The 27427-nt window shown below is 52.5% G+C and overlaps 10 protein-coding genes across 10 annotated transcripts; 5 read left to right on the forward strand and 5 right to left on the reverse strand.

Annotated features, from left to right (window-relative positions):
• Window positions 1–659: 659 nt before the first annotated feature.
• On the reverse strand, window positions 660–2618 carry PpBr36_00570 (uncharacterized protein; the record flags this gene model as incomplete). Its single annotated transcript, XM_029887762.1, has 4 exons — window positions 660–1055; window positions 1143–1266; window positions 1371–2322; window positions 2405–2618. Coding segments are annotated over 4 exons (1686 nt in total), but the record flags the coding sequence as incomplete, so codon positions are not given.
• Window positions 2619–3104: 486 nt separating this feature from the next.
• Window positions 3105–4622, reverse strand: PpBr36_00571 (uncharacterized protein; the record flags this gene model as incomplete). Its single annotated transcript, XM_029887763.1, has 1 exon — window positions 3105–4622. One exon carries the CDS (start codon window positions 4620–4622, stop codon window positions 3105–3107), a length of 1518 nt encoding a protein of 505 aa, XP_029750681.1.
• A 1645-nt stretch (window positions 4623–6267) lies between these two features.
• On the forward strand, window positions 6268–8310 carry PpBr36_00572 (uncharacterized protein; the record flags this gene model as incomplete). The annotated part of the gene is made up of 1 exon (XM_029887764.1): window positions 6268–8310. The coding sequence occupies one exon, from the start codon at window positions 6268–6270 to the stop codon at window positions 8308–8310; it is 2043 nt and encodes a 680-aa protein (XP_029750678.1).
• A 1052-nt stretch (window positions 8311–9362) lies between these two features.
• PpBr36_00573 (uncharacterized protein) lies at window positions 9363–10512 on the forward strand (the record flags this gene model as incomplete). Its single annotated transcript, XM_029887765.1, has 3 exons — window positions 9363–9410; window positions 9474–10338; window positions 10427–10512. 3 exons carry the CDS (start codon window positions 9363–9365, stop codon window positions 10510–10512), a joined length of 999 nt encoding a protein of 332 aa, XP_029750679.1.
• A 589-nt stretch (window positions 10513–11101) lies between these two features.
• Window positions 11102–12315, reverse strand: PpBr36_00574 (uncharacterized protein; the record flags this gene model as incomplete). The annotated part of the gene is made up of 3 exons (XM_029887766.1): window positions 11102–11232; window positions 11320–12107; window positions 12200–12315. 3 exons carry the CDS (start codon window positions 12313–12315, stop codon window positions 11102–11104), a joined length of 1035 nt encoding a protein of 344 aa, XP_029750684.1.
• Window positions 12316–14241: 1926 nt separating this feature from the next.
• Window positions 14242–15027, forward strand: PpBr36_00575 (uncharacterized protein; the record flags this gene model as incomplete). The annotated part of the gene is made up of 2 exons (XM_029887767.1): window positions 14242–14783; window positions 14865–15027. The coding sequence occupies 2 exons, from the start codon at window positions 14242–14244 to the stop codon at window positions 15025–15027; spliced, it is 705 nt and encodes a 234-aa protein (XP_029750685.1).
• A 764-nt stretch (window positions 15028–15791) lies between these two features.
• PpBr36_00576 (uncharacterized protein) lies at window positions 15792–19222 on the reverse strand (the record flags this gene model as incomplete). Its single annotated transcript, XM_029887768.1, has 4 exons — window positions 15792–16665; window positions 16945–17566; window positions 17663–17698; window positions 19186–19222. The coding sequence occupies 4 exons, from the start codon at window positions 19220–19222 to the stop codon at window positions 15792–15794; spliced, it is 1569 nt and encodes a 522-aa protein (XP_029750682.1).
• PpBr36_00577 (uncharacterized protein) lies at window positions 15831–17591 on the forward strand (the record flags this gene model as incomplete). Its single annotated transcript, XM_029887769.1, has 1 exon — window positions 15831–17591. The coding sequence occupies one exon, from the start codon at window positions 15831–15833 to the stop codon at window positions 17589–17591; it is 1761 nt and encodes a 586-aa protein (XP_029750683.1).
• A 2751-nt stretch (window positions 19223–21973) lies between the features above and the next one.
• Window positions 21974–24400, forward strand: PpBr36_00578 (uncharacterized protein; the record flags this gene model as incomplete). The annotated part of the gene is made up of 1 exon (XM_029887770.1): window positions 21974–24400. One exon carries the CDS (start codon window positions 21974–21976, stop codon window positions 24398–24400), a length of 2427 nt encoding a protein of 808 aa, XP_029750686.1.
• Window positions 24401–25562: 1162 nt separating this feature from the next.
• PpBr36_00579 (uncharacterized protein) lies at window positions 25563–27039 on the reverse strand (the record flags this gene model as incomplete). Its single annotated transcript, XM_029887771.1, has 2 exons — window positions 25563–26471; window positions 26629–27039. 2 exons carry the CDS (start codon window positions 27037–27039, stop codon window positions 25563–25565), a joined length of 1320 nt encoding a protein of 439 aa, XP_029750687.1.
• Window positions 27040–27427: the final 388 nt, after the last annotated feature.

The raw sequence follows: 27427 nt of genomic DNA on the forward strand, positions 1-27427 counted from the left end.
TTTTTTGTAGTACTTGAGATATGACGGTTAGGAATCATGACAGAGGCAAAGATAGGTACGGCTCGATAGAGCTGACCGGCGGGAGGGGCTGTCTTATTTCCAGCCTGACTTGGTGGAGGAACAGGAGTCAGTATAGTCGCGCAAAGAAAGCATCAAGCTGAGACGGTCATACTCGGGCTCTGGCGGAGCGTCGGCAAATGATCTCGCAAGAGTTTTTTTTTTTTACTTTTGGTCTTAAATCACATCGATCAGTAACATTCAATTAGATCTTGACGCGCACTGCTGGACATGACATCTGTCATATGGGGGGACGTCTGGACGTGCCGAGACGGAACTGTACTCAGAAAAGTCGTCGGGGGTAAGGCTTCAGACCACAACAATGAGTGGTTTGTTCTGGTCCTGCTAGTTGCCACAATCCAAGTCATTGTGTATGGATGAGTCTCTATGCTGCGGTTCGTTTGCTTGTACGCCATATAGATAGATAATCCCGATGCGGGCAGGCATATACTTTGTAACTTGGCCAGTGGCTTATTACCACCACCAAACATTGCAAGCCACAGTGACATGCATTATCCAGTGCTTTGCAAGGCATAAAAATAGCACGCAAGCATACAAAAGACACACGATGTATACAGATACAAGACATGCCCCTCCACCATCTACTCAACCTCGGCGGCTTCGACCTCGGACCTCTTGGCATCCCTGACCGCACCAGAAAGCTCCAGGGCACCGCGGCAGACGTACGACTCGAACTCGCGCGCGGGGACCTTGTTCTGAAACATTTCCTCCAGCTCGACGTAGGTGCGGCCCTTCATCTCGGGCAGGCAAAAGTACAGGTACAGGCACATGGGCACCGAGGGCGCCAGGAAGACGAAGCAGATCTTGCCACCCAGGTTCGCCTGGTCCGGGTTGATCAGGTACGGCATCACCTGCAACACGGCGCACGAGACGACCGTAGCGCTCATGATGTTGATGGAGTAGGTCTTTTGCCGGTGCGAGGGAGAGGGGGTCTCGCCTCCGATTGCGTAGGCCACCGCGCCGAGGGTTGCTTGATACTGTTGAGAGGAAAGGAGGATACCATGTTAGACTGTCCATATAAAAGTCGTGTTTCTTGAAAGTTCACGTGCGTGTGTCATACTCACCAGGAAGCCCCAAACTGTCATAAACGCAACCGTAGCCTTGAGCGAGGGCGCGTTGTTGATGGTGCTGATGCCACCGATGAGCAGTAGTCCTGCAGTCATGACAAGCATGCCTCCAACCACGAGCCTGGTGCCATTTTGTTTGTTAGTAAACAATCTTATTGTTTGGGAAAACTTGATCTACCCAGCAATTCAAAAAGAATACAAAAAAGGCAGTAAAGTTCCACTCACGGTCGACGTCCCAACCGGTCTATCAGTGGCCAAGAGCACATGTTACCAACCAACTGAATCGCATACGCGGCCTGAGCAATTCCCAGCGCGTTGTCCACCCCGGCCAGCTTGAAATAGTAGGCTAGGTAACCAGCAATGAAGTTAACGCCGATAAACTGCTGTGCGATGTAGACCATGCAGATGATCAGTGTCCGCCTGCCGTTGGGGCCCCTGAAGCACTCAACCCATCCACCTGACCCAGACGACTCGAGCTCCTTCTCCTTGATCACGGCCGAGGTCATCAGCGCCATCGCGCCGTCGACATCAAACCCAGGACCGTTGAACTTGCGAAACGCCGCGGCGGCCTCCTTCGGCCTGCCGTGGAGGATGAGCCAAGACGGCGACTCGGGAAGCACGGCCAGGGATCCGACGAGCAGGATTGCGGGGAAAATGAGCTGCGTGATGACGGGCACCCTCCACTGCGCGTCGTCGGCGTAGGTCGCCGAGGAAGCATACACGGCGACCGAGCTCAGCCACTGGCCGATGACGATCATGGTGTTGGTGAGGGCCAGGCACACGCCGCGGAGCCTGACGGGGGCCAGCTCGGCGACGTAGACGGGGCCCAGGGAGTGGCCCAGGCCGAACCCAAAGGCGCCGACGAGCTTGCCGCCAAAGAGGACGGGGATGGTCTCGGCAAAGTACTGCGTCAAGACGCCGGCGGTGCAGATCAGGGCCGCCATCACTATGACCCTCTTGCGGCCAATGGCGTCGGAGAGGATGCCCGTGGCCAAGGCAGAGGTGAAGATGCCGACGGTGGCGGCTGCGTTGAGGATCTGTTGGTCGCTTGCCGATATCAGGCGCACATCGTTGATGGTGTGACCAAAGCGGTTGAGAAAAGCATCCGATGCCAGCACGTTGCCGATGATGTTTATTTCGTAGCCAAAGTTTACCGGCAGCATATATATCAGCAGACCTTTGAGCAGGTGAAGGCTTTTTGTCAGGTCACACTTCTTGTTGTATGTGGTCTTGGGGGGGGAAACATCAGAATAACTCACAGAAGCTCAAAACCCTTCTGTTGTCCCAAAAGTCTCGCAGCGTGACCTTGCCATCGGGAAGAGTGCTAGAGGGTGTCTGTGCATGGTTTTCGACATCTTTTCGCTGCCGTCGCGTCTCGCCACTGTCGACCTCACGCGTAGCTGCCATCTTGCTGGTCGTCGGGATGCTGCTCCCATAAGCGAGGAGGATGGCTTGAAGTGACGTTGCATATGAGCTAAAGACGGCTTAGAGACTGCTAAGATCCCGTATATTTAAACCTCGGGAAATCAACCCAGTAGGCAGGCTTCTCATGGGAGATGCGGTTAACAGTGCTCAGTTGGGCAAGTCCATCAAGGGATGGTCACGAGTTAGTCAAGCTCTCCGCATCAGGACATACAATAGTAGAAAAAGTGGAGGTCAACATGGGGTATTCAAGTTGTATAACTGCTGGTCTGGGGGGGACTCCAAGTTGACCCCGAAGAACCTCCGAAGAAGGTGTGTACCATGGAAACCCAAACGAGCAACCGTTGCAGGGCCTCCTCCTTACCGCAAAGTGGTACATATCTGTTTAGCATTCCTACTTTGTACATATGTATCCTTGGTATTTGGCTCACCTGCCGATAAATTCCAGTAAATAACCAGATAGAAGACAACCTCATTCACCACCACTCAGTGGGGTAGTCTTTGGATAAACTGGCAGTTTATCCCTTCAACAGCTGTTCAATTATTTGTGGTATCCTGGCCTGTAGAGTGTCCCATTGCCTCGGTTATGGTATCATAGGCCTTATTCTTTCCGCCCTTGAGACCGTTGTTCGTCACCTGCACCACAACCCTCTTGTAAGCCGTCATGCAGGGAGTCCCAGAATCCCTTACTTCCAACACCAAATGCAGCACTTGGCCCTTTTCTAGGGCATGTCCGGTGAGGATATCGACGGCGCACATCTCAGGCGGTGGAATCCTGACCTTGACCGATGCGCTTTCGTGGTTGGGCTCAAAAGTAACCTCTGGCACTATCGGCCAGTGTATTTCCAATTGCGCCGTCGTCGGCTCCTTGTACTGAAACCATCGGAAGGAAATCTCATCTCCGTCTGGGTCGTACGTTCCCGAAGCGTCCAAAATTAACTCGCCCCCAGCCTCGGCGTCGATGAACAGAGGCTGCGGTCCAGGAGCGCTGTCATTAACGGAGATTACAGGAGCGTGGTTTGCCTGCTTACGATCCTTGCTCAACGTCCACTGCATCCTCGCTGCAAAGTCATTTTGGTAGGCATCTCTCCAGCGCCAGACCGTGGCCTGGTTCGTGACAAACGTTGATCCGTTCTTGCCCATGACAGTATCGCGAGCGTCCATGTAGTGCTTTGCCGCTCCGCCAACATCGCCAAGAACATATCTTCCTCCCCAGCTGCCCCAATGAGGGTTCTCTGGAGCTCCCAGCCCGTTCTGGATTAGGTATAAAAATGTTGGTGTGTCACCCTCCATAATGAAAGAGGGTGTTGGGTACACCTTTCCAAGAGGCCCAGCAGATTGGATGTTTTCTTTCAACCATTCCTTGGAGACCTTTGTCACGTCCGGGCCTCCGTTGTCCATGTGCTTCATTAGCATGTCGCCGGAAATGCCCACCCACGTAGCCAGCCCATACTCCTTCCAGCCATGAACTGAGCAAATGTAGAAGATGTCGGGAAATGTAACCCGGATCCAGAGGCCCGTGTCGTCCTGGTCGCTGATGGTGTATACACGGAGTTTTGAGCGCAGCTGCCTCGCGTCATCCTCGCTCCTCGTGCGCCGCACGTGATGTAGTGCTTGCGCCAATGTATTGGTCCCGCCCCAGCAGAGAACCCATAGAGGCCGGTCCGAGGCGTCGAGTTTCTCGATGAGCAGTGCGGCACCCTCGCTCAGCTCCACGCCGTCGGCAAGCGCCTCTTTGCCGTAGCAAGCTGGTCCAGACTTGATCAGGCCAAGCAGCGTCTCGGCTGAGGGATACTGGTTGTTCGGGTGAACATGGCTGTTCAGGTTGTCGACCACGGCGCCATAAGCCTCGACTATCCTGACCATGTCCTCGGGGTGAACCTTGTCCCTCATCCAACAAGACGTGCACGCTACGATTCCCTGAGTGTCAAACTCGTTACCATAGAGCAGGAAACGAACGAGAGATTCTGCATCGTCAGGTTCGTTTGAAATGTCCGAAATGACAAAGACTCGAAGCTTTTCCTGCACAACGGGAAGTCTATTTTGATCTGCCATCGTGGTTTGATGTATCCTGGAAGGTTATGATAGACTGTAGGGTCAATCGATACTTTGGGAGGTTGTATGACTGTCGGCCCATATCTCAAGGCTGACCAATTACCAAATGGTTTTGTAAGGTATTAACTTCACGACTTCAACTGCCTGCAAGGTTTATGCCAGCTTGTCCGTTCTGATATAAGTTTCTGGCAGTAAAGACAATATAACATAATACCAGTATCCCCGCCCGTGATGTGGACGCGGACACGGCGGACGCGGAGCCCCGCACAATACTTACCAAGGTGGCTCAGGCACCCTGATTGCCTATTGGGGAAATTATATGCGGCCCGCAAACATGAACCAGATCAGTTGATTTCCACCCGATATTCGGACCAGGCTCAAGAATCTGAGGTTGGAGACGTGAGCCAGGCTTCATGAATATCGCGTGCTCTTGGCCAAGCCTAATTGGAGAAGATGGGAATCAACTGGGTCCGTTATGGGGCTTCAACCAACAGTACCGGGGGATTTGTCTCAGGAAATCCGACAATGCGGAACGAAATGGCTGAATAAAAAATGGGTAAAATCTTGTCCTATCCAATTCAAACGAAAGCAATCAAAAGGTTGCTAATGATTGCTCATGCCATTGGGATTCTCACCCAGACAAGGCGGTCGGTCGGTCGGTCGGTCGCTTCACTTCACTGGTAATGATTCCATGGTTGTGAGGAAATTAGGTGGCCAGCCATAAATCTGGAGGGGGGGCTAGCATCAATCTAGGGGCCCCGTGGCAGCGGTACCGTCACCGCCAAAAGCAAGACATTCTTCGGGACATGGAGAAAGGAATTATCAAGCCGACAATTGAACAAGGGCGTCGAGGGCCTGCTTTGATTCCGAGATTGGTAAAATCAGCGTCATCATCGGCGTATCATGCATCTCAGCATGCGTTTTGCTGATACAAATACCAGGCCCCAGTCTGATGTAGCCAGACATGAGAGCACGTTCGTCGCACCAACAAATTCTGACGACAAGCCTCCCCCACACCCCATCGAGGTCCCACACATCACCTACTGTAGCTCCAGTTCTGGCTGGACTTTGACTCTAGCTCCCTTTAGTCCCGGCGAAAACCGCTATGCACGCAATCAACCCGAAAGCACCAGCCATTGACTGCCGACCTAATCTGGGCAATCCTTTCTAGAAATCAATAGACAACAGCTCATGAATAAATTGGATTTTTATTCCACTTCTCACTTCAACAGACAGTCCCATTGTATCTCTAATTAACGACCATTCATCAATCTACGTTCGACTTTGCCATTGATTGCAACCGACAAGCGTTAATTCCCACACCACCGCAACAGCTTGCGTTTCTTGTTACTGCAGCCACAACTTTTCCCTTCAACATTACCCCAACTGTGCGTCTTGTCCGACTGCGGGCAAATCACACTCTCTCCAAGTTTGCAGCCCTTAAGGCCGGTTGACAGCACTGGCCAAAGCCTGGCGAGGTGTACAGAGGAGGCAAAAAAAAAAAAAAAAAGTAGCATGGAAAGTCGCGTATGAGGGCACCACCAGAAAGGGAGAAAAACGAATTGCAGGAGCAGCTGCGCCAGAAGCAGCCGACAGCCACCCCCAAATTAAGCCCCCCCAAATCCTCAAATATACCAATCAACCAATGGCTAAGGACAACAGAGACCGTGACAACAGCGATGCCGCCTCGTCCAACCAATCAAAGCGACCCGCGCTGAACCATCGCGACACCAGCGACTCCCAATTCAGCGACCATGCAGGAGGACAACATGGCCCCCAGCAGCAGCAGCAGCATTACGCCCCAGCCACCCGCGTAAAGTCTCATCAGAAGCACGTCGTAGGAGGTGGCACTGGAAGGCTGCACGGCCGTGTCCCCTCATCCAAGGCTCTTCACAAAAATCAGAGTCATCATGCCATTGGCCCCTCCAATGCGAAGCCAAGCAGACGTCAATCCTCCCCCGCCGATTACGACCTGGATCGACCAGCTTTCCCGCCCACAACAACAAACGCTTCCAACTCCAACTCTCAGCGACGCAGTTCCTCCGACCTTCGACTCTCGAGCAACAGTTCCGGCGCGAGCCTGAGGAAAAATCAATCCACTTCAAGCCTCAAGCGCAACCGCTCACATACAGACGTGGTGGTAAAGCGCGGCAGCAAACACAGCGCCGCAGCCCTCAAGCGCTCTCACTCCAACCCTGGGAATGTGATCAAGAAGCCGGTCAACAAACATCAGGTTCACTTTGATCTTGGAACAGACGGCCAGGACGACGAAGACGACGACGGCGACGAGTGGGTCGATGCGAGCTCCTCCGCGTCCCCCTACATATCACGTCGTGGATCAGTCGCCAGCGTGGCCCAGGGCTCCGCCGCATCCAGGTTGGACGGGCCCGATAAGTCGGAGGCTGCTGTACCAGGGCAGCAAAGTCCGCGTCACCCAAACCTGCCTACGCACCCGCGGGTGGCATCGGCATCCTCGCAACAATATCATTTCCCGACGTCAAAGCTACTGCATACCCTATCCTCGAATCAAGCCGAACCCAAAATGTCGACAGATACAGCGACGGCTCAGCCAGCCTCTGTTTCTTCGCAAAATCGACAGCAACAGCTCAGATCCGAGTCGTTGCCCCGTCCAGGTTCCTCCGCCTCAAACCTCTCCGCGGAAGTTGAGCTGGCAGCAGCTGCGCAAAGACATATGATGGTTGGTGGAAGTAGCAGTGGAGGTGTTGACATGACCTCTCGCTTCGTAACGACCGGCTCGTCCGGCCACCCTAGTTCTCAGGGGACCTTGTTTGCACCGGACTCACGCGTCTCAAGGCATCAGGATGAAGAGAATTCAGCCCCAAGTCGCTCCAGGTCCACCGGCGCAATGAGCGAGTTGCAACGAGAAGCATCACTCGGAAAATCAAATGGCTCTCGGCCGAGTGAGGAAGGGTTATCCTTGACGTCTGATGATGATGCGGGTGGTGTGACCAATGTATCCAACAGAGCATCGGCTTCATCCTCAAGAACTCGTGTGCAGTCAGCTACCACCTCATCAGTAGGATTCACCGTTCCCCCGGCAGAGAAGAGTCGTACGCAACAGAAACTCAACCTTCAACGGGCAAGCTCTACGCTAGAGCCTGGGCATATTCATCATCCTGGAAGCGTTGTGACTGGACCACTGGTGGGAGGTGCGGGTTACGATGCACGTGACCCCCGTATCGGGAAGCTGTTGGAACGAACCGGCATGGAATATCTGGTTGTGCGGCGTTATCAGAACCCCGTTGCCCGCAGCATTACCCGGTTGTCGCTGTTAACAAGTGCGAATAATGGCCGCCGTATACCACATGCAAACGGAGCATCAAAAACGAACCACACCCGGAACGCCTCTGACTATATCAGCGGGGCTGCGTCTCGACTGAGCCAGAGCTTCAAGGAGTCGGACGCGCCGATCCAGTCTGCATCCTCAGCCGCGCTTAACAATCTTCGACAGCAGCAACGACCGAACGGTCCGAAACGGGCCTTCTCGGCTGTTCGAGCCAACCGAAACTCGTCGGAAATCGATACGGAAGATGGAGAGTCGCGACACGGAATGAACGCGGGACCACGTGCTGGTGCCAGCCTCGGTGGTTCTGACGGCGAATCCACTGCCGCACTACTAAGGAACCTGTGGGAGAAGAACATGGATCTCAGCGCCAGTCAGGACTAGGGTACTGACTGCAGGGAGACCATGTTTGTTCTCCCGAGAGATCTTGAGTGACACCTATAAGGTGCGGTAATGTGGCATATGCTAGCTACAGTTGGTCTGCACTTTCGCGGCGCTTCGCTTCGATTATTGATTAGTGGGGTTGGACCGGGCTATCAAGTTTGATACTGGTCCAGGGACGACATTATGATGTTTTAATGCCCTTGCTTCACGTGTACCTAATTTCCTAATTATGCTGGTTGTATATGCTGGGATCAGAATTCAAGCTGTCTCTTGGTCTTGAAGCTATGCTTTAGGAAACAAGAGTGGTTCAGTTTTGACTTGGGCTTGGCGCATAGCTTTTTGGCAAGGCTTGGACTTGGCTGGAGTATGGAATTTGATACTGCCACTCTGGCAGTTCAGCGCGAAAGCCTGGGCTGAAAAGGAGCGGTTTTCTTGGTGACATGAGCGCGCGAACTCAAGGTGCTGGCTGTACCTTTCTGTTTCATGAAAGCAGATGATCCGAAGCAGGATTCATCTAAATGTATTTGCCAGCAATATGTATATTAGAAGCCCAATTTATGTCGAGGTTCGCTTCCTACTTGGCGGAGACTCTTGAGAGTAGAAGCGTAGGATGGTGGAGTGGGGTTGCCATGACTACTTGGCCGACACTGTCGACCATGACAGTTACCTGGGACAACAATTAAAGATCGAGTACAAGGTGAATTGATTCACCAACCTATGACTTATCATTGGAACACACCTATGTGAGGTGAAGTCTGAATATCATCATCGTTGGTTTGGAACAGGATATAGGAAACCTCCGATAATCGGCTTGCTTACATAAGATAATGAATGGTTGTTGGCATGGCACGAGGGAAACCTGCAGCTAATCGCCAAGCTCCCATCTCCAGCCCACAAGGCAGCACTATCCCCGACTCGACTGAGTACCTATTTACGTTTTTTTTTTTTTTTTCTTTACACTCGGCCTAACCTTCACAGGAACGACAGATTATTGACTTTACACAAAGTCCAAGACCAACCGAAATAATCCCCCATCATAGAAACGCGCCATCATGAGTATCGCACAGTTCGAGGAGGACAAGGCTCAATATGCCGAGCAGGTAAGATGATGCTGGCATCCAGAAAACAAGTTCAAGCCGCTGACGCCGGGTGTCTATCTGCAGCTGGAAATAGTACTTTCTTCCCTCAAGGACGACCCCGATAGTGTAGAACTGCAGGCGCTGAAGGAAGAATTAGAAAGCGCCATATCCATGATTGAAGAGTCCATCGCCGAGCTCCGACCAAAGAAGACGCAACAACAACAAGCACCACCTCCCCCGCCCAAAGCCGCCAGCCCGCCGCCGCAGCCCGAGAAATGGAAAAGGGAGGACCACCCGGCCTTCAAAAAGGCCGCAGCGCCCGAACCTGCAGCGCCCCCACCGCCACCCGCCGCGGAGGAATTCCAGCCCGACGTCACGTACCAGGTCAACGACAACGTGCTGGCCAAGTGGGTGAGCGGCGACAAGGGCTTCTACCCGGCGCGCATCACGTCAGTCACGGGATCATCGTCGGCGAGGATGTACACGGTGAAGTTCAAGAGCTACGGCACGGTCGAGACGCTGCGTTCGCGGGACATTAAGCCCGTCGCCGCGCCCGCACAAAAGAGGAAGGCCGACGGGACGCCAGTGAACACCGCTGCTGCTGCAGCTCCTCCTCTCCCGCCGGCAGGGCCACCGCTTCCGCCGTCGGAACCATATGGCGCCGATGCATCACAGCCGCCACCTCCTCCGCCGCCGAGCGCGGCGGCCATGAGGAACAGCAATGGTGTCGTTCTGTCTGCCTCGCCCAGCTTGTACCCGCAAAAGCCTCAGGATGGTGGCGAGGGCGCTGCCGATGCGAAACCGGTCAAGAAGTTCAAGAAGATCAAGGCGACCAAGGAGCTTGAGGCGGGCAAGAACAAGTGGCAGGACTTTAACGCCAAATCCAAGTTTGGCAAGTCTCAGAAGAAGGACAGCATGTTCCGGACACCGGAGGGTGTTCATGGGCGAGGTAGGATAATCAGAAGACCAATTCGGAACTTTGCCGCAAGTGGCGTAATGTTGCATTGTCGCTAACTCATATTCTTCTCTGTTTGCAGTTGGATTCACAGGCTCTGGCCAGGCTATGCGGAAGGATGCCAGCAGGAGCCGTCACATCTATCAACCAAATGAGGACGCGGACTAATGATTGGAGCCCTAGGATGACGCTGGGGGGCAACTGGTTGCCTCTGTTTTATTATTTTCTGCCTTTCGACTGGGCAAACTCGAAAGAACGCGGCAGCAGGATTATATTTATCCATGGTAAAAAAAATAAAGTCCTCACTCATGATACGGGCGGCTAACTTGAGCTCGCACTGAAGTGTGCTTCTGGCCTGGACCAGTCTTTACAGGACGGTGCATGGGTGAAACCCGTTAATAGGATGATGGTTTGCGTTGTGTACGAGTACTCTCACCCGAGCCGACTATGAAAGAAGTTTGTGTCGAGGGGATTTGGTACGGTTAAAAAGCCGTGAAACCCTTTGTTTTGGCTGTCTATGGCAATGGCAACGTGCTAAACATGTTCACAAAGCTTACACCGGTTAAATAGATTCCCAAGGCAACGAGTGCGTTGACTAATACCGTTATGCAGTTGCAACTTAGTGAGTCTCCGTCATAGCAATATATTAACATGGTCATTAACGACATAAAGGGCTATTTCCAAGACGGAAGTATATCCAATATGGGGTTCTCACGATGCCCTTCACCTTCGACGCCCTGACGGAATGGCGACCATCTTATTTGTGGTACGACTTTACTTTTTCAACCTCATCCCAGCTGCCCATAAATATACCTGACCTGTCATGAATGTGTTCTGGCACAACGTCGAGCATGCGCTTCATATTGCTGTCGACAGCTTGACCGCCGGCTGTTTTTTACACAACGTGTTAGCATGTTGAGGACTTTTTATGAAACCGCAAAAGGGCTTCAAACGGTTAGACAAAGAAAAACTTACCATTCTCGAAAACCATGGCCATGGGCGCGCACTCGTACAGGATACGAAGCTTGCCCTTGGGGCTCTTCTTGTCGGCCGGGTATGCAAAGATGCCGCCGTAGAGCAGGGTGCGGTAGGCGTCCGCTACCATGCTACCAATGTACCTGGCGCTGTAGGGCTTGCCGCTCTTGTCCTGGGGGTGCTTGAGCGAGTTAAAGTACTCTTTAACGTGGTCCTCCCAGTAGAGCGAGTTACCCTCGTTGACCGAGTAGATGGCGCGGGACTTGGGAATGCGCATGTCCGGGTGGGTCAGGATGAATTCGCCAAAGGCGGTGTCGAGCGTGAAGCCGTTCACGCCGCCGCTCTTCATGGTCAGGACGAGCTGGGCCGAGGCGCCGTACATGGTGAAGCCCGCGGCCAGCAGCTCGGAGCCGGGCTTGAGGATGTCCTCCTTGGAGCCCGTCGACCCCTCGGCCAGCTTGTGGATACCAAAGATGGTGCCGACCGACACTCCGGCGTCGAGGTTGGACGAGCCGTCGATGGGGTCGCACGCCACGGCGTACCGGGCCCCGCCGTTGCCGTTGGTGAAGAAAATGATATCCTCCTCCTCCTCCGAAACGAGCAGGGCGCACTTGCCGGAGCTGCGCATGGCCTCGATGAAGAGGTCGTTACCGATCACGTCGAGTTTCTTTTGGTCATCGCCTGTCGTGTTGGAGGAGCCGGCCAGGCCGGTCAGGTTGACTAGGGTCGCGCGGCGGATGTAGTAGGCGATGGCCTTGAAGGAGAACTGGAGGGCGTGGCACAGTAATCTGTATTTTTGGGAGGTAGTGCTGCGCGTTAGTATGTACTTGCTGCGTACATGACAGGTGAGTGGGGGTTAGAGCCATGGACAGGTACGTACGTAAAGTCACCGGTGGCCTCCTTGTGCTTTGCTTGCTCCTCAGTGAGGAAACGCGTCAGGGTGACGATGTTGGTGTTGACCTTTTCCGTCTCCGGGCCATTGTTTGAGTCCGCCATTGTTTCAAAAATCGGACTGGCAGCTCAGCCAGATGGAACGAAGTTGTCTGTTTGTGGGTGTGGGTGTGGGTGTGTGTATGTGTTGTGTGACGAAGAGTAAGATAGGTAGCGCGAGCCGAAAACCTCCGGGGTATAAAGCAACTGTATACTTTGGGTAAGGTAGGGAGGGGCGAGCCGGTGAAGGAACGGTGGGGACGAAGTTGTCGAGACGACTTGATTCGTATGGGGAAGCTTAATGGAGCTATGGAATATCTTGGGTCACGAGGGCAAACGAATTGGATGCTAAGTCAGATGGCTAGGAGGATGCCTAGATCTATTCATAGACTACCACGTAGTAGGGTACAAAGCCAATGCTTCCGAGGTAGCTGGGTATGTAGGTACTTTAAAGGTGGGCAGGTGAGTGAACAAGAGAGTCTAGCAAATATACAAAAGATCAATTGAGAAGAGGGAGGAAAAGGAAAGGGAAAGAATCGGACGAAAAGATGTACGAAAAGAAAAGAACCGGGAACCACGAGACCTCATTCTTATGTAACTAAATCTCCAACCGCCCGCCCGAGCTTCCGATGCTAAATGGGCATGACGATATGTCGATGCAGCACGAGACAGAAGTCGACTCCGTTCCACCCCGCGTGTCGGGCCCCCGCGCCCCGCCGTTTCTGATGCAACGGCCGGCATGCGGGCTATTTCATTCCAGCTAGGTTACTTAGCAATGACGGTTATTCGAGGCTTTAGTGCCGTGCTGATCCGACCGATATTGCGGCGTGCCCGGCAACGCACTTGTTGCTGCTATACACTACAAAATATGCCAGTAATACGCAGTCTGTAGAAGTTGTTTTGTGAGATTGTCAATCCATTTTCCCATAGTTCGCCTACAGTAAAATTGATCCGTTCCTCTTAGCCGTGGAGGGACAACAGGAGAAGTTTCGGCCATGTCAATCAGAGAACCCCACCTTCCCGGGCAAAGCCGGGATGACGTACAAAAAGGAGTTAGCTCCACCGGGCATACGGACCAGTTCATCATCGGCGACAAGCCCGAGCAACTCAGCTTGAACATTACTGAGAGTCTGGTCTAGAATATTGTAGGGGCTGCGATCATCAATCCTCTTTGTGTCTGAAGGCATTGGCTTGGCTATAGACCTGGTGATTTTTTTTTTTTTTTTTTTTTTTTTTTAGGCCATTTCTGCTGTAAATCAAAAGTCCGATAGAGTTGAGACTTGGGAAGGAAGGATTGCCGTGCCTAGGGGACGTACGCATAGGCAAGGACATAGAACGTTTGTACCTTCAATTGCACCGTATCATCCCTTTACATGGAGTTCCTCGAGACGGGAATTAACAACTTGTAACATAATAGTGGTCCGAGTAAGCATCCCTTCAGGCTGATCAAGAGCAAAAAGTCGCGTAATTAAACACGCAAGTCTCCCTTCATGCCGCGAACCTCGATGTCTTTTGCCGAGCTTTCGTCCCTTGCAACCTCATACTGTGGGCAGGCACTTTGCCAGTACGCGACCCCACACGTGCACAGATGCTTGACATGCGCCTGAATTGCCTGTCCTGAACCTCGGCATGTGCGACGGCACCGCGGCGTGTAGTCCAAGAACCACCAGGCCTTGGTGGCTCGTCGATGTTCCAAACAAACCATTGCGCAATCGTCTCTTTTGCCGGTTAAGGTTCTGCATACATACCTGGCGTCTCCTCGTGCCATCAATAGCCTTTTTAACTATCTTCAATTGAAAAACTTGGCCCTTTGACGCTAATCAGAACTTTGATCTTGCAGATTTACTGCACCGTCGCCAATCGAGAACGATCACATCGCAGAAAGCAGGCCATCCGCAACTGCTGAACTCTCCATGTTCTGAAACCAAAGAAGGGGAAAAATAAATAAAAATACCACACACATAAAAACAGATTTCAATCCAATAGCCCAAAATGGTCGCCGACGCTCTCGTATACCACCCCACGGTGTCGCACTATCTCAAGTTCGTCGCCACCACCGTGGGTCGCGACAAAGTGCTGCGCGTGATTCAGTACTTTGCCCGCTTCTACGCCTGGTACCTGTTCCGCACCAACGGCACTCCCGCCGAGATCGCCCCCTGGGCCGCTATCAAGAAGCAGTTTGGCCTCGTGCGCAAGTTCATGCGCGTCGGCAAGAACGTCGAGCACCTGCGCGCCGCCGCCGTCGCCGCCGACGCCAAGACTGCAGACCCCGTCGTGCGCTATACCACCGTCGGCCGCCAACTCGGCTACGCCGGCTACCTGACCTTTGACGCGGCCACCGTGCTCGATGCCGCCGGAATCAGGTCCTCCAAGAACGCCGCCAGGCTCAGCAGGGAGGCCTTCAGGTTCTGGGCCTTTGGCTTGACCTTTAGCATCGTCGGCCAGCTGTACGCTCTGTGGAGACTGAAGGAGCGTGAGGCCAGGGTCGACCGCAAGGAGGGTGAGGGTGTTGTCGAGGCCAAGAGGATTGCCATGTTAGTACTTCATGCTTTGCAACAACAGAAAACGTACCCGTCATGTGCAAGTTTAGCAACTAACTAGGTGACCAACCACAGTGAGAGGGCGGCTGCCCGCACCCAGCTCATCTCTGACCTGTGCGACCTGACCATCCCGACATCGGCCTTGGGCTGGATTCCCTTTGACGATGGCATTGTTGGTATCGCCGGTACCGTGAGCAGTTTGATTGGTGTCATGGCGCAATGGAAGAAAACGGCGTGAGTGGCTGCTCAGGCTGGTTCTCAAGGTTTTTTTTTTGGCTTTTTTACGCAGAAGTGGTTTCCCGGTGATAGGGGGCTCACCAAAATCAACGTTTTGCGAGTTGAAAATTGTTTGATAATATTTGGGTTCAACATTTTGTTGCTCTGTCGCATTTGGAAACTTGACAGCCCGTCCTCTTTATTTTTATTTTATTCTTCTTGTAAGCCAGCATCTGTCTACATTATGGATTGTACCTTATAATCGATTGTGTTTTTTTTTAGTGGCCTGGCGCTTCCTCATAACAGCAGGCCTCGTATCACTACCGACGAAAAAGCCAAAGGCCAAGCAAGGACATGAAGCCGGAAAGACAAGTCTCCGCATAACCTAGTATCAATCCAGATTCGAGCTGTTATCGTCAGTTGACTTGGCCAGTAGCCGATGGGCTCTGCTTTAAATTAATTTCAGAAGGCGTTGAGTCGATTCAAACCTCAAACCCGGAACTTGGACCCCTGAAAATCAAAAGTGAGTCACTTACACTTCCGAATGACTGGAAGAAGAGAGAGCTCGCACATGCCCCACCGTAGATAAGGCCAATTGACTGCCCCTCCACAGCGCAGCCCAATTCCACCCTCAATTCCAATATCAAAAGACGACACTGACCCCGCGAAGACAGACTGTCTCCGAATCTTTGGCCGGACAGAAACGATTTCACTTTCATCCAGACTGATTAATCAAGGCCAATTAGACCCAAACTACGACCGACAGACTGCTTACCGAGAAATCTTTTACTGCAACCAAAACCCCTCATTCCCAGCTCCATCGCAATGGCTGCATTGCAGGAGCTCGCCGATAGGACCAAGACCGAAGACAAGGTCTACGTCGACACTGATGTGGGCGTTGACGGAGACGAGGCTGACGGCTCCGAGCAGAAGCCCTATAAGTCCCTTGGCTACGCCTACATCCGCAACCATGGTCTCCCCACTAAGACGTACCAGATCCGGGCCTCTACGACGGGCACCCTGGGTCCTGACGAAGAGCCCTCGACCCGCCTGATCTGGAAGGAGCCGGCCAAGAGTGCCGTCAAGAAGGCCCAGTCGATGTTGGACGCACACAAGAAGAAGCTGCTCAAGGCAGATCAGGCCGCCGCCGCCGAGGAGGAGCTGCGCCAGAAGCGCCTCAAGAACCTCGAGGACGCCAAGAACATTAAGATCGTCGAGGATCCCTCGCTTCCGCCTGCGACCCGGGTCGAGCTGTGGCAGAAGGACATGGAGCTGGGTGAGGGTGACAACAAGGGCCCGAGGGTCAAAGTGTTTGGCCGCATCCACCACCTGCGTGTCCAGAAGCACGCCACCTTCCTGACGCTCAAGAGCGGCCCGGATCAGCTGCAGTGCATTCTTTCTGGCGACCTCACCAAGACGTACGAGGCTTTGTTGTTCGCTCAGGGCACAGCCCTCTTCGTCTATGGCGAGCTCCGCAAGGTTCTGGACGGCAAGAACGCGCCCGACGGCCGCGAGCTGCAGGTCGACTATTACGAAGTCACGGGTCGCGCACCCGGTGACGCTGATGCCATTGCCAACAAGGTCTCGTGGTCGCAGGATATTTGGGAGTCGGACATGCTTGACAACAGGCACCTGGTTCTCCGTGGTGACCAGACCACGTCTGTGCTCACCGTCAGGGAGGCTGTCGAGCTTGCATTCATCAAGACGTTTGAGAGCATGAGGATCAAGAAGGTCTCGCCGCCGGCCCTTGTCCAGACCCAAGTCGAGGGAGGCTCAACACTTTTCAAGTTTGACTACTACGGAGAGGCCGCATATCTCACACAGTCTTCTCAACTGTACCTCGAGACGGTGTTGCCCTCACTCGGCAACGTGTACTGCATTGAAAAGTCATTCCGTGCCGAGAAGAGTCTTACTCGTCGCCACTTGTCAGAGTACACACACGTGGAGGGTGAGCTGGACGGTATCAACTTTGAGGACCTTCTTGTCCACATCGAGGAGGTCATTTGCCGTGTTGTCGACAGCGTTCTCGACAACCCCGAGGTTGCACGCCACGTCAAGGCTCTCAACCCTGACTTCGTCAAGCCCTCCAGACCCTTCATGAGGATGAAGTACAGCGATGCCATTGATTGGCTCAACGCCCAAGATCCGCCTATCCTCAACGAGGAGGGTCACCCGCACGTGTTTGGCGACGATATCGCCGAGGCTGCCGAACGCAGGATGACCGACATCATCAACAGGCCGATACTCCTCACGCACTTCCCCGTCGAGATCAAGGCCTTCTACATGAAGAAAGACCCCAACGACCTCCGGGTGACCGAGAGTGTCGACGTGCTCATGCCCGGTGTTGGTGAAATCGTGGGTGGTTCGATGAGGATGGAGGGCTACGAGGATCTGATGGCGGCGTTCAAGAGAGAGGGTATCGACCCGGCGCCGTACTATTGGTACCTTGACCAGAGGAAGTATGGCACATCGCCGCACGGAGGATATGGCCTGGGTCTCGAGCGCTTCTTGGCATGGATTGCGAAGCAGCACACGGTCCGCACTTGCTGCCTGTACCCTCGCTTCATGGGACGTTGCAAACCTTGATTGAAAGTCGAAAATAGGATTGAAAATATATGAGAATACCTATGTGCGTGTTTATATTGCGGAATACTTACCAGTTTCGATGCTGTGCTGAGCAGCGTGCGGATACACTATCGTCTGGAGTAAAGACTGTGTGTGTGATTAATAGATTATAGTAGGTCGCCATCAAGCCACTACGAGTCTCAAACACGAAGCCAACGTGACCTCCATATTAGAAAACTGGACAAAGTATGGGAGGGGGTATATGTTATACTGTATGTTCTGTCCCTTGCCTGAAAACAAAACATGATACGGCTGAGGAGCGATCGCGCGGTTCTCTGGCGTGTTAAAAATAGTTTCGGCGTGAAGAGCCATGTGGAATGTGATATGACTAGACTGCTATAGGTTATCAAACCGATTCAAGGCAAGCTATACAGTACATACCATATAAGCAAAGGGAATTCTGAAAAAGAGAAAAAGAGAAGGGCGGATGGGGTAACCCAGAATTACTGCATGAGTACATAGATGGGTCAAATCGCAGGCGATGCCAGGTGTTACATTTGCAGCCTCAGCGATCAATCCGATGAGCAGCAAAACGTATCCTGCCATTCATTCTACGGTACAATGCAACAATGATCATCTACAACTAGCCTAGATGCCTAGAACCGGTCTAGAATTAGAACTAGATCTCCCTCCTTGTTTTGTTTTGGGAGAGATGAAAATGCGGAGAAAAAAAGATGACACACCATGGTTGAAGGGTGAAGGGAAAAAAAAAAAAAAAAAAAAAAAAAAAAAAAAAAAAAAAAAAAAAGAAAAAAAAAATTGGCGGGAGCGCCGGAACTCCAAGCGTCTTCCTGGGTCCTCCTTTTCTTTGACGGCCCAGGGTGTTTTTCTCATGTCGCCCTTGCAGCAGTTTGGCAAGAACCTGGGTAATGAGATGGGATTGATGGGGTTTTGGAGGGGGGCCAAAGCCGCCAAAGCCGCCAAAGCCGCCAAACTCCCACCCCACCGAATCGCGCAAAAGAGGGACCTTACACAGAACAAGGGGGTGCGTTGTGGGTGTGTGGCAGATGCAACTTCAAAATGGTGAGTTTGGGTTCGAGAGAGCAGCAGTAACAACAACAAGACAAATTGGCACAGGGGAAGTTAAAGGGATGTCCCCTCGAACGCATTCGAAGAATTCCATGCCACACGCAGTTGATCCTCACGGCGATATTTCCCTAATAGATCATTCGGGAAAATGGGCAGAGAAGAAAGAAATAAAGAACGCAAGAAGAAGAAAAGAAAGAATAAAGAGAGAAAATCAGCCTTGGAAAAAAAAAAAAGTTGTACACGATAGGAGCCTTGTTTTTTTTTTTTTTTTAGTCCGGACGGCCGGACGGTATTCGTGCGTTGTGACACGGCCATTCCAGGATAGGGAAATCTTCAACAACAGGTGTCACACTATAAGCAGGGACTGCCGTTGATGGATGGCGGTTTTTTTCATGGCGGTGGTTTGTCTGTGAGTGGTTTCCCTTTCAGTATAGGTAGGGATGGATCGGGATGCAAAGGGGGAGGGGAAAAAGGGAGCATAGCAAACAGGCAAATGTAACCGAGATGGTTTGGATCAAGTGCAAACCGGCGACAGCCGACGGCTTGTTCTCCGTGTGCTTCATTTTCCTGTGTTTTTATTTTGCGTTCTTGACTCCTTTATCTGTTTCCCCACTATCAACCCCGAGACGATGACCATAGCGGAGAATAAAAACAATAATACAAAAAAAAAATCCAATTACACACAAAAAGCATGCAGAGAAAGAAAGCAGGGAAGAGGGGTCTTTCTTGGTGGCTGTAGGAGGCTGAGGGTCCAGCAATGCACTGCATCGCTTTTCGTGGTTTCATCAACACAGCTGGGATGGAAAGGGGGAAATGGAAGTGTTCTGGGCTTTGTTACATAAGCCAACGTGGTCTCTTGGTCGCAACGCAAAGCAAAAAACAGCTGGGGTAATGGTGGAGTTCGCATGGCTTAGGACCAATAATTATCTGCGCACCCGTCAAAACCAAACTGTCTGATCTGTCATTATCACTGACAGAAAAGGGGGTCGAGTTTCTTGACAAAGAGAAAGAAAAAGAAAGAGAGGGGAAAATTTTTTGGCAAGCGACAATTTATCAGAAGACTAGCACAAAGCAAGTCTAAGGCTCTTTCATTACTATTACCGCACCAAGTAAAATATCAACAGCTCACTATTGGCACATGCAGTAGAACTGAGTTAAAAACCAAGACCCTTGATCGATTGAATCAGATTCTTCGGGTCAAAGTGAGAGTTGCATACGAGTAGAAAAGAAAAAAATTGGATCCATCACAGGGGATTGCCCCGCTTGTCGTTTGCGCTGGTCAATAATGGCATGCTTGTTATAATGACAAGTTGCTATCAATCAGTCCGGACAGGTCGGCGGAAGATGAATATTTGATTGTCGATCTCCCAAGGTCTCGCTTATGTGCAGGACGGGGATGGATCAGATGGCATGTTTTTTTTTTTTTTTTTTTTCTCTCTCTTTACTAGCAACCCGTCGGTTCGGGCCTGGTTGGCTTTGTTTTGCCATGTTCGGCTAAAATGTGTCCAGCCCGAGCTAAAGCCGTCCGTTGTAGAGGTTTTTGGGTTCGGTACCTGAGTCTTTTATTCTTCACTTGTCTTAGTGCATCGTTTTCACCCTGTCTTGGGAGCCGTCAACCAGGCCTAAGTTCTAGAATATTATCAGGTTCTTTGGGTGATGCCTGCTGCATCAGATGAGGAGGCGTGACCTGGGCTGAAGGCTGACTGACTTGCCTGACCTAACCACATAACCACTCCCACACCTACCTGGTATACCTAGTCCAGTACAATACAATAGTACAGTAAGTACATCACCCCTTGCTTACAGTGGGGGTCCAGGCGGGCACCCACCAAAATGACGGCCATGTTCAATCGCTGGGTGCTACTACCAGAAATCGTGGCTCAGTCAGATACGAAGAATAGCATGAAAAATCGACTGTAGAACAAGATGAAATCGCCCCGATACATTGGCTTGCCGTCAGGTACCCGCCCTTCGTTAATTGGGTAGGGACTCCATTGGTGCCAAGAGGGCCCGTAAATCTTGTGGGTAAAGTATGTATAGCTTTTGCTTGCGACATTGCAGTTAACACTCACTTCGTTACGTTTCGATGTAATAAGGTAGTTAGGTAGGTAGATACGGTTTTGCTCTTCTTGCCGGGATCCCGTCAGGCCAGGTACCCCCTTTCGGACCCCCTTTGGGACCTTGCCTATTTTTGCAAAATATGACAGGCTGCAGATGGACGACTCTGCGCATGCGTCTGAGAGAGTGCGTCAGTTTGTATGCGTCTGTTCACAGCTGACTTGGACGGGTTCGACTGGGTTCCCCGAACCAGTCCAGCTCGGTGTGTGGTGTATCTGACGGAACAAGCTGGCAGCAACACCACTACCTAGCTAGCCATTGTTGTGTGTGCGTGCGTGCGTGGAGGATCCCTGGCCCCTCATTAAACTTAGCGTGCATCCAATTCAATTCAACATCGTCCCTTGGGACCCCGGCCCACCGTCTCCTTTCAACGCCTGACATTGGATCAAATCATCTCCTCTTTTTCTTTGCTCTTAATAATAATTTTCTCCCCCTTCCCCTTCCCGCCGCCATTACCCTCGCCTGGTTATTTTGTTTGCTTCCTCCTGCTTTTTTCTCCTCCAGCTGTTTTCTTACTTACAGTCTGTCCTCCTTTTTCGGACTGACGCCGCTCCTATTCGGTTCTTTTTTTTTTTTTTAAACTATTCTTCTCTGCTTCTTCTTTCTTCAACGCTCGCTAAGCCCGTTGTTGTGTGGCCGCCCGCAATCCTTCTTTTCTTCTCTTCGACCGAGATCCGCGTTTCTGTTCTTTTGGCCAGAACGAACGCTTCGTCCCCCCGCGCCCGTCTTTGCTCACACGCGTGCCCCCACGAGAAACAAAGCCCCAAGAAAAGCCTATATTCCACAAAATTTTTTTTCTCTTGGTCTTCTTGGATCCTTTTGACCGCCAAATACAACCTTCAACCTCCTTTTATTTGCAAGAACACTCGTTAATTATATACTTGTTCTAATCAATCTTTGGAAGCTGTTTTGGCTGTTTGGGTGCCCTGTGTACAAACGACGCATCTTGCACGATCGAACGCACCCAAAGGAAATCCTGGAGTCTCTTCAGCAAACGCCGTCAAACGAGCCGCCGCGCAAACTTTCAGTTCAAACGTACACGATACTGCTTGCCTAGCTTTTGAGGCCCACAGGTTTTTACTTGACAAAGCCTGTACGGCACGAAAAAAAAAAAAAAAACCATTGCAAATCGGGGGAAATATACTTTCACTTTCCCCACGCCAGCTTCAATTCTTGCGCTTCTCGATTCTCCCAAGATGCAGGACATTCAAGCTCCCGCTGGCCCTGTTGGCCGCTTTCCTGGTCATGCTTCGAAGCCCTCCAACAGCGACACTGGTTTCTCCCACGGCGCTTTCACCTCCAACATTTCTGGTTTCGCCGATAGGCATCCTCGCCGCGGCAACATCCCCAACATCAACACCCAGTCCATGAACCAGCAGCCGGCTCCCGTTCAGCAGCTCGATATGACTACTCCAAACACGGGCTTGGACATGAACTTTACGCCGCTTCTGCCGTCGCAGCTGTTGCTCGGAAGCCCTTTCCAGCCCGGCACACCTGCGGCTTTTGCCAACTCGCAGTTCCAGAGCCTCGGAGGCTATGCTCAGCAACAACAGCAGCAGCAACAGCAGCAGCAGCAGCAGGGTCTTGGTCAACAGATTCAACAGCAGCAAGGCCTCAGCCACAGTGGGCTGACAAGCCCTGTTCAGGGAATGTCTCCTCAAGCTTACCAGGGCATTGTGTCACCTTCCGCGTACGGTGCCCCGCAGTTCTACTCGCCGCAATCACCGTCTGGCGCCTTCAGCAGTATGAGCAACTCTCTGCAGATGCAGCCGACTTCGCCGATTGGTATGGCATCAAGCGTTGTCAGCGGCACTAGCCGTACCGTCTACCTGGGTAACATTCCTCAGGACACAAGTGCAGAGGAGATTCTGGGACACGTTCGCAGCGGACAGATCGAGTCGGTCAGGCTCCTCGCTGACAAGAACTGTGCCTTCATCTCGTTCCTGGATGCCAGCTCTGCCACCCACTTCCACTCTGATGCAATCTTGAAAAAGCTCTGCATCAAGGGCCAGGATATCAAGGTCGGCTGGGGCAAGCCCTCTCAGGTTCCTACCTCGGTTGCACTCGCCGTCCAGCAGTCTGGTGCCTCGCGCAACGTGTACCTGGGCAGCCTGCCCGAAGAGATCACGGAGGAGGAGCTGCGTGAGGATCTGGGCAAGTTTGGCCCCATCGATACGATTAAGATTGTTCGCGAGAAGAGCATTGCATTCGTGCACTTCTTGTCAATCGCAAATGCGATCAAGGCCGTCTCGCAGCTTCCGCAGGAGGCCAAATGGCAAGCTCCGAGGCGTGTGTACTACGGCAAGGATAGGTGTGCTTACGTGTCCAAGACGCAGCAGCAGAACGCTGCCCAGTACCTGGGTATCTCGCCGTCATACGCTCATATGCTCACCGGAGCTGACCGGGACCTGATCTCGAGTGCACTGGCTCAGCAGTCGGTTGCTGCTGCTGCCGTGGCGACATCGGCTGGCGGGCTCAACAACTTGGGCAACCGCACCATCTACCTCGGCAACATTCACCCCGAGACTACAATCGAGGAGATTTGCAACGTTGTGAGGGGTGGCCTGTTGCATCACATCCGATACATCCCAGACAAGCACATCTGCTTCGTGACTTTCATCGACCCCACCGCCGCTGCTTCCTTCTACGCCCTGAGCAACCTGCAGGGTCTGATGATCCACAACCGCAGGCTGAAGATCGGCTGGGGCAAGCACTCGGGCGCCCTTCCTCCCGCCATCGCTTTGGCTGTCAGTGGCGGTGCCTCCCGCAACGTCTACATTGGCAACCTCGACGAGACGTGGACTGAGGAGAGGCTCAGGCAGGACTTTTCCGAGTACGGTGAGATTGAGCTCGTGAACACGCTCCGAGAGAAGAGCTGCGCCTTCGTCAACTTCACAAACATTGCCAACGCCATCAAGGCTATTGAGGCTGTTCGCAGCAAGGACGAGTACAAGAAGTTCAAGGTAAACTTTGGCAAGGATCGTTGTGGCAACGCTCCGCGCCAGATGCAGCAGGGTCAACAGGCGCAGTCGCCTCGCTCCGAAGGTGTGCCTTCTCCCCCACCCAACGCCACCAGCCACAGCGGCAACTCCCCGACGACTTCCAACCCTCCCGCCTCGGCCCCGCCGGCTCTCTTCAACGCCAACAATAACCCCTTGACCATGTACCTGAGCCACGTGTCGCAACAGGTCAACCAGCAGCATAGCCAGCAGCAGCAGGCTCTTATGAACCAGCAGGCCGCACTGTTTGGCACTGCTGCCTCCTCGCCTAATGATCTCGGTCTCGAGGTTCCTCAGGGTCCCCAGTCTGCTGGCCACCAGCCCTCGTCAAGCATCTCCAACGGCTTCCTCGGTAACGGCCCTGCTTCGGCATCGGGCGCTCCCACTATTGGTGGACTGCTTGCTCCTGGCCGCAGCCAGCACAACCGGGCTGTCAGCCTGCCTGCTTTGGCCCCCGGTTATGAGAACGGTGGAACCAGCCCGAACAGCCTCCAGGGTAACAATGGCGCAGCTCTTGACGGTGAGCGTAGGGGCCATCAGTACCAGGCTAGCTACAACGGTGGCTTTGGCCTAGCTATCCAGGGCGGCCTCAACGGTTGGGTTGAGGAGGAGGTCGCCAACTAGAAGAAGCTGGATTAAACGGAGACGGGCTGTCCGAAGGGCGGCTCCATGATGTTGCATGAGATCACTGTCATTCACGGAGGCGGAGGCTGAGTTGTGTTGGATATGACTATACTGGGCGTTTGGATTCGATGCGCGATCCTACTCTTTTTTTTTTTTTCTTCTCTTCAGACTTTCTGCGTATACCTCGTAATATGTCGTTTTATTCTTGTATGATTTTTTGTATTCTTTTCTATCATTGGCCCACGGCATCCAAAGTTTTAAACTCTTTTTGTCACGGGAAAGCAGCCCATCGGTCATTTCTACCGACGAGCATTCGAAGGAAGGATGGGAAGAGAGAAATGCAGAGAAGAAATGTCACCTCAAAAAATGGGTTGAAACCCAAAGTACATTAATGTGGTGGAAGTGCACAATTTCGCGTTGGGCTACTCGAATAGTCCCGGGCGCAAGAGGTGAAAAAGAAACAAACAAAAACAAAACAAAAAAAGACGAATTCTTCTCAGTTAGAAGCTTGTGTCACATCAGGACTCTAAAACATGACATGCAGTGACCCGAGTCGTGTTTGTCTACCAGATCGCTTAGGTCTATCACAGTTCGCATATTCTTGCATCCTCGGCTGAGGCTTGTTTGGTGATGCCTGCTGCCTCGAAGATCAGCTGCTCCTATTTTTGCCCGCATAGCATTTTACGCCCTTAACCTACCACTGTCTGTAATACGTTTTTTGAACGGTTGTACACATGCTGTCACGAGCAATACGGGGTTGATGCAACGAAACAATGACATGATCAACCAGCACGTGGGGATTGTTCAGCTCTCGGACGGCTTATTATCTGGACTATTGAATGGACTTGATAGAATGTGGAGGAAGCAGGGGGTGAAGGATGAGATAAAAACTAAAATGAAAAAAATAACGAAAGAAAAGAAGAAAGAAAAATGACAAAAAACCACAAGTCCTCAAAGTGTTGCCACGGTATCGATCTACGTGGGACTAGAGCCGCCGGGGACAGGTATGTCTGTCCGGTTAAGAAAGCCAAACCAGACTGGGGTAAATAGAGCAAAGCTCGGGGCATATCCTCCTCCGATACAATTTCAAACGCAGCAACCCTCACCGGTTTTTTTTTTTTTTTTTTTTTTTTTTTTTTTTTTTTTTTTTTTTTTTTTCAACTCATCGTATGGTGCCGTCTACCACCATGGGTTGATCCTTCTTGGATCCGGACTTGTGGCTACCGCGGCGGCGGTAGGAACGCCCGGAGTGACTGTCGCCTTCAAAATCCCCCACTGAATATACGCTGTTGCTGTCCTGGGTGTAGGTGTTCGAATAGGAGCCCTCTGGGGAGTAGGACGACAACGAGGACGGGGCGTAGGACCCCGACGACGAGGGCGGCGCGTGATGTTGCTGCTGCTGCGGCCGGTGCGGGCGCTGCAGCTCGACGGCGAGGCGCACGGCGATGGCCCGGCCCTTGAGCGTCTTGCCCTCGAGCTGGGCGATGGCGTCGTTTGCTGCCTCGTGCGTTACAAGGGTGACAAGGGCGTGGCACTTTTTGCCGCGCTTGCTGTCGGCCGGTTGGAACTGGATTTTGAGCACGCCGTTGACCTTTTCGAGGAGCTTCTTGACGTCTTGGTGCTGAGTTTGGTCGTGGAGCTTGCTGATGTGGATCTTGCGCTGCACCAGACCCGTGATGTACCCGCTGCCGCCGCCGTCCTTGTCGGAACCGGCAACGGTCGACCCGATCGCGGCTCCATCCGCTTCGCTGGTGGATGCCGTGGTGTGCTGCTGCATGTAATGTGCCTGGCTGGGGTCGCAATCGTACTGGTAGCCTGAGCCATAGGGAGCCATGTACTCGGCGTCGTTGGAGTAGCCATAACTCCCATCATACTCGCTGCCAGTGGTGCTGTAGGCCCCGGCCCCATAGCTGTGCCCTGAGCTGTAACTGTGCTGCTGGGAATTCCCGTAAGGCGATACCAAAACTGATGAAGTCATCTGGGACTGGCCCCATCCTGCCGCGTGTAGCGTTGGACCAGGGGTAAAGGTAGGCCATGTTGATGGGGGCAAAGGGAGCTGCTGGCGATGACACTTTTACGTCAGCATTGATGACCTGCATTGCAAAGATTGCACATGATAGGGAGAGAGAGATAGAGCAACGCTTGATATGTAGCTTGATCCCGTGCCATGTTGCAATAGCTTTGCTGATGAAAGGGCACATGTTCACATGATCGACCATGTTGCTTACATCGCATTGGCAGGGAGACGACGTAGCCGTTGATGGCGAGGCCAGCAGCTCAAAATATTCGGACAAGAGTCTTGGTGATCCGATGCTCGGATTGCTTGCAATGTCATCGGCACCGGTTGGGTCAAAGTTTGTGACACCTGACCCAAACGTCCAAGCATGGGTGTGTGTATATGCGCGCGCCTCATCTAAGTCGGTGTCACAGCCCTTCGCACACTGATACACAAACGCCCTTTTCTTGGCGGACAGCACCCGAAACAAGGTCTGTCGAACGTCCACCTCGTCAGCCAGCGGGCGTCGGCAGGATCGAAGATCAGAAATCCCAAGCTCTGCTGGTCCCTGGAGTACAATGCCGGCGAGATCGATGCCGATGCAATCCAACTCATGGCGCGAAAATACACTTTGGTTCAACATCTATTGGCCCAGACGCAGAGACGGTACACACACGGTCAGCATGATATACACTGGTATAGTTATTTGAGTGGACCGGAAGAAACATTAGTCTTGCTGGGACAAGCATTACGAACAAGCACTATTCAGCTAATAAAAATAAATATGAAAATAAAGGGAAAACGGCACAACTGCCAGCCTGCCTACCTTGCTAAGCCAAGGACAAGCAAGGACTTGCTTGCTCTAGACTAGATGAAGCGGGCAGCAACCAACCTGAGAGTAACGGGCCCGCAAGCACGCTAGGCTGAAAATGTGTTGGTATGATCTGCCCAGGCAGATTCCCTCGTGTGAGACTATATCGATGGACAGGCAGGTCTTAGCCGCCTCTTGAAACTGGTGATACAAGGACGTC

The sequence above is a fragment of the Pyricularia pennisetigena genome, chromosome 2 (genome assembly GCF_004337985.1).
Source record: "Pyricularia pennisetigena strain Br36 chromosome 2, whole genome shotgun sequence".
NCBI lineage: Eukaryota > Fungi > Ascomycota > Sordariomycetes > Magnaporthales > Pyriculariaceae > Pyricularia > Pyricularia pennisetigena.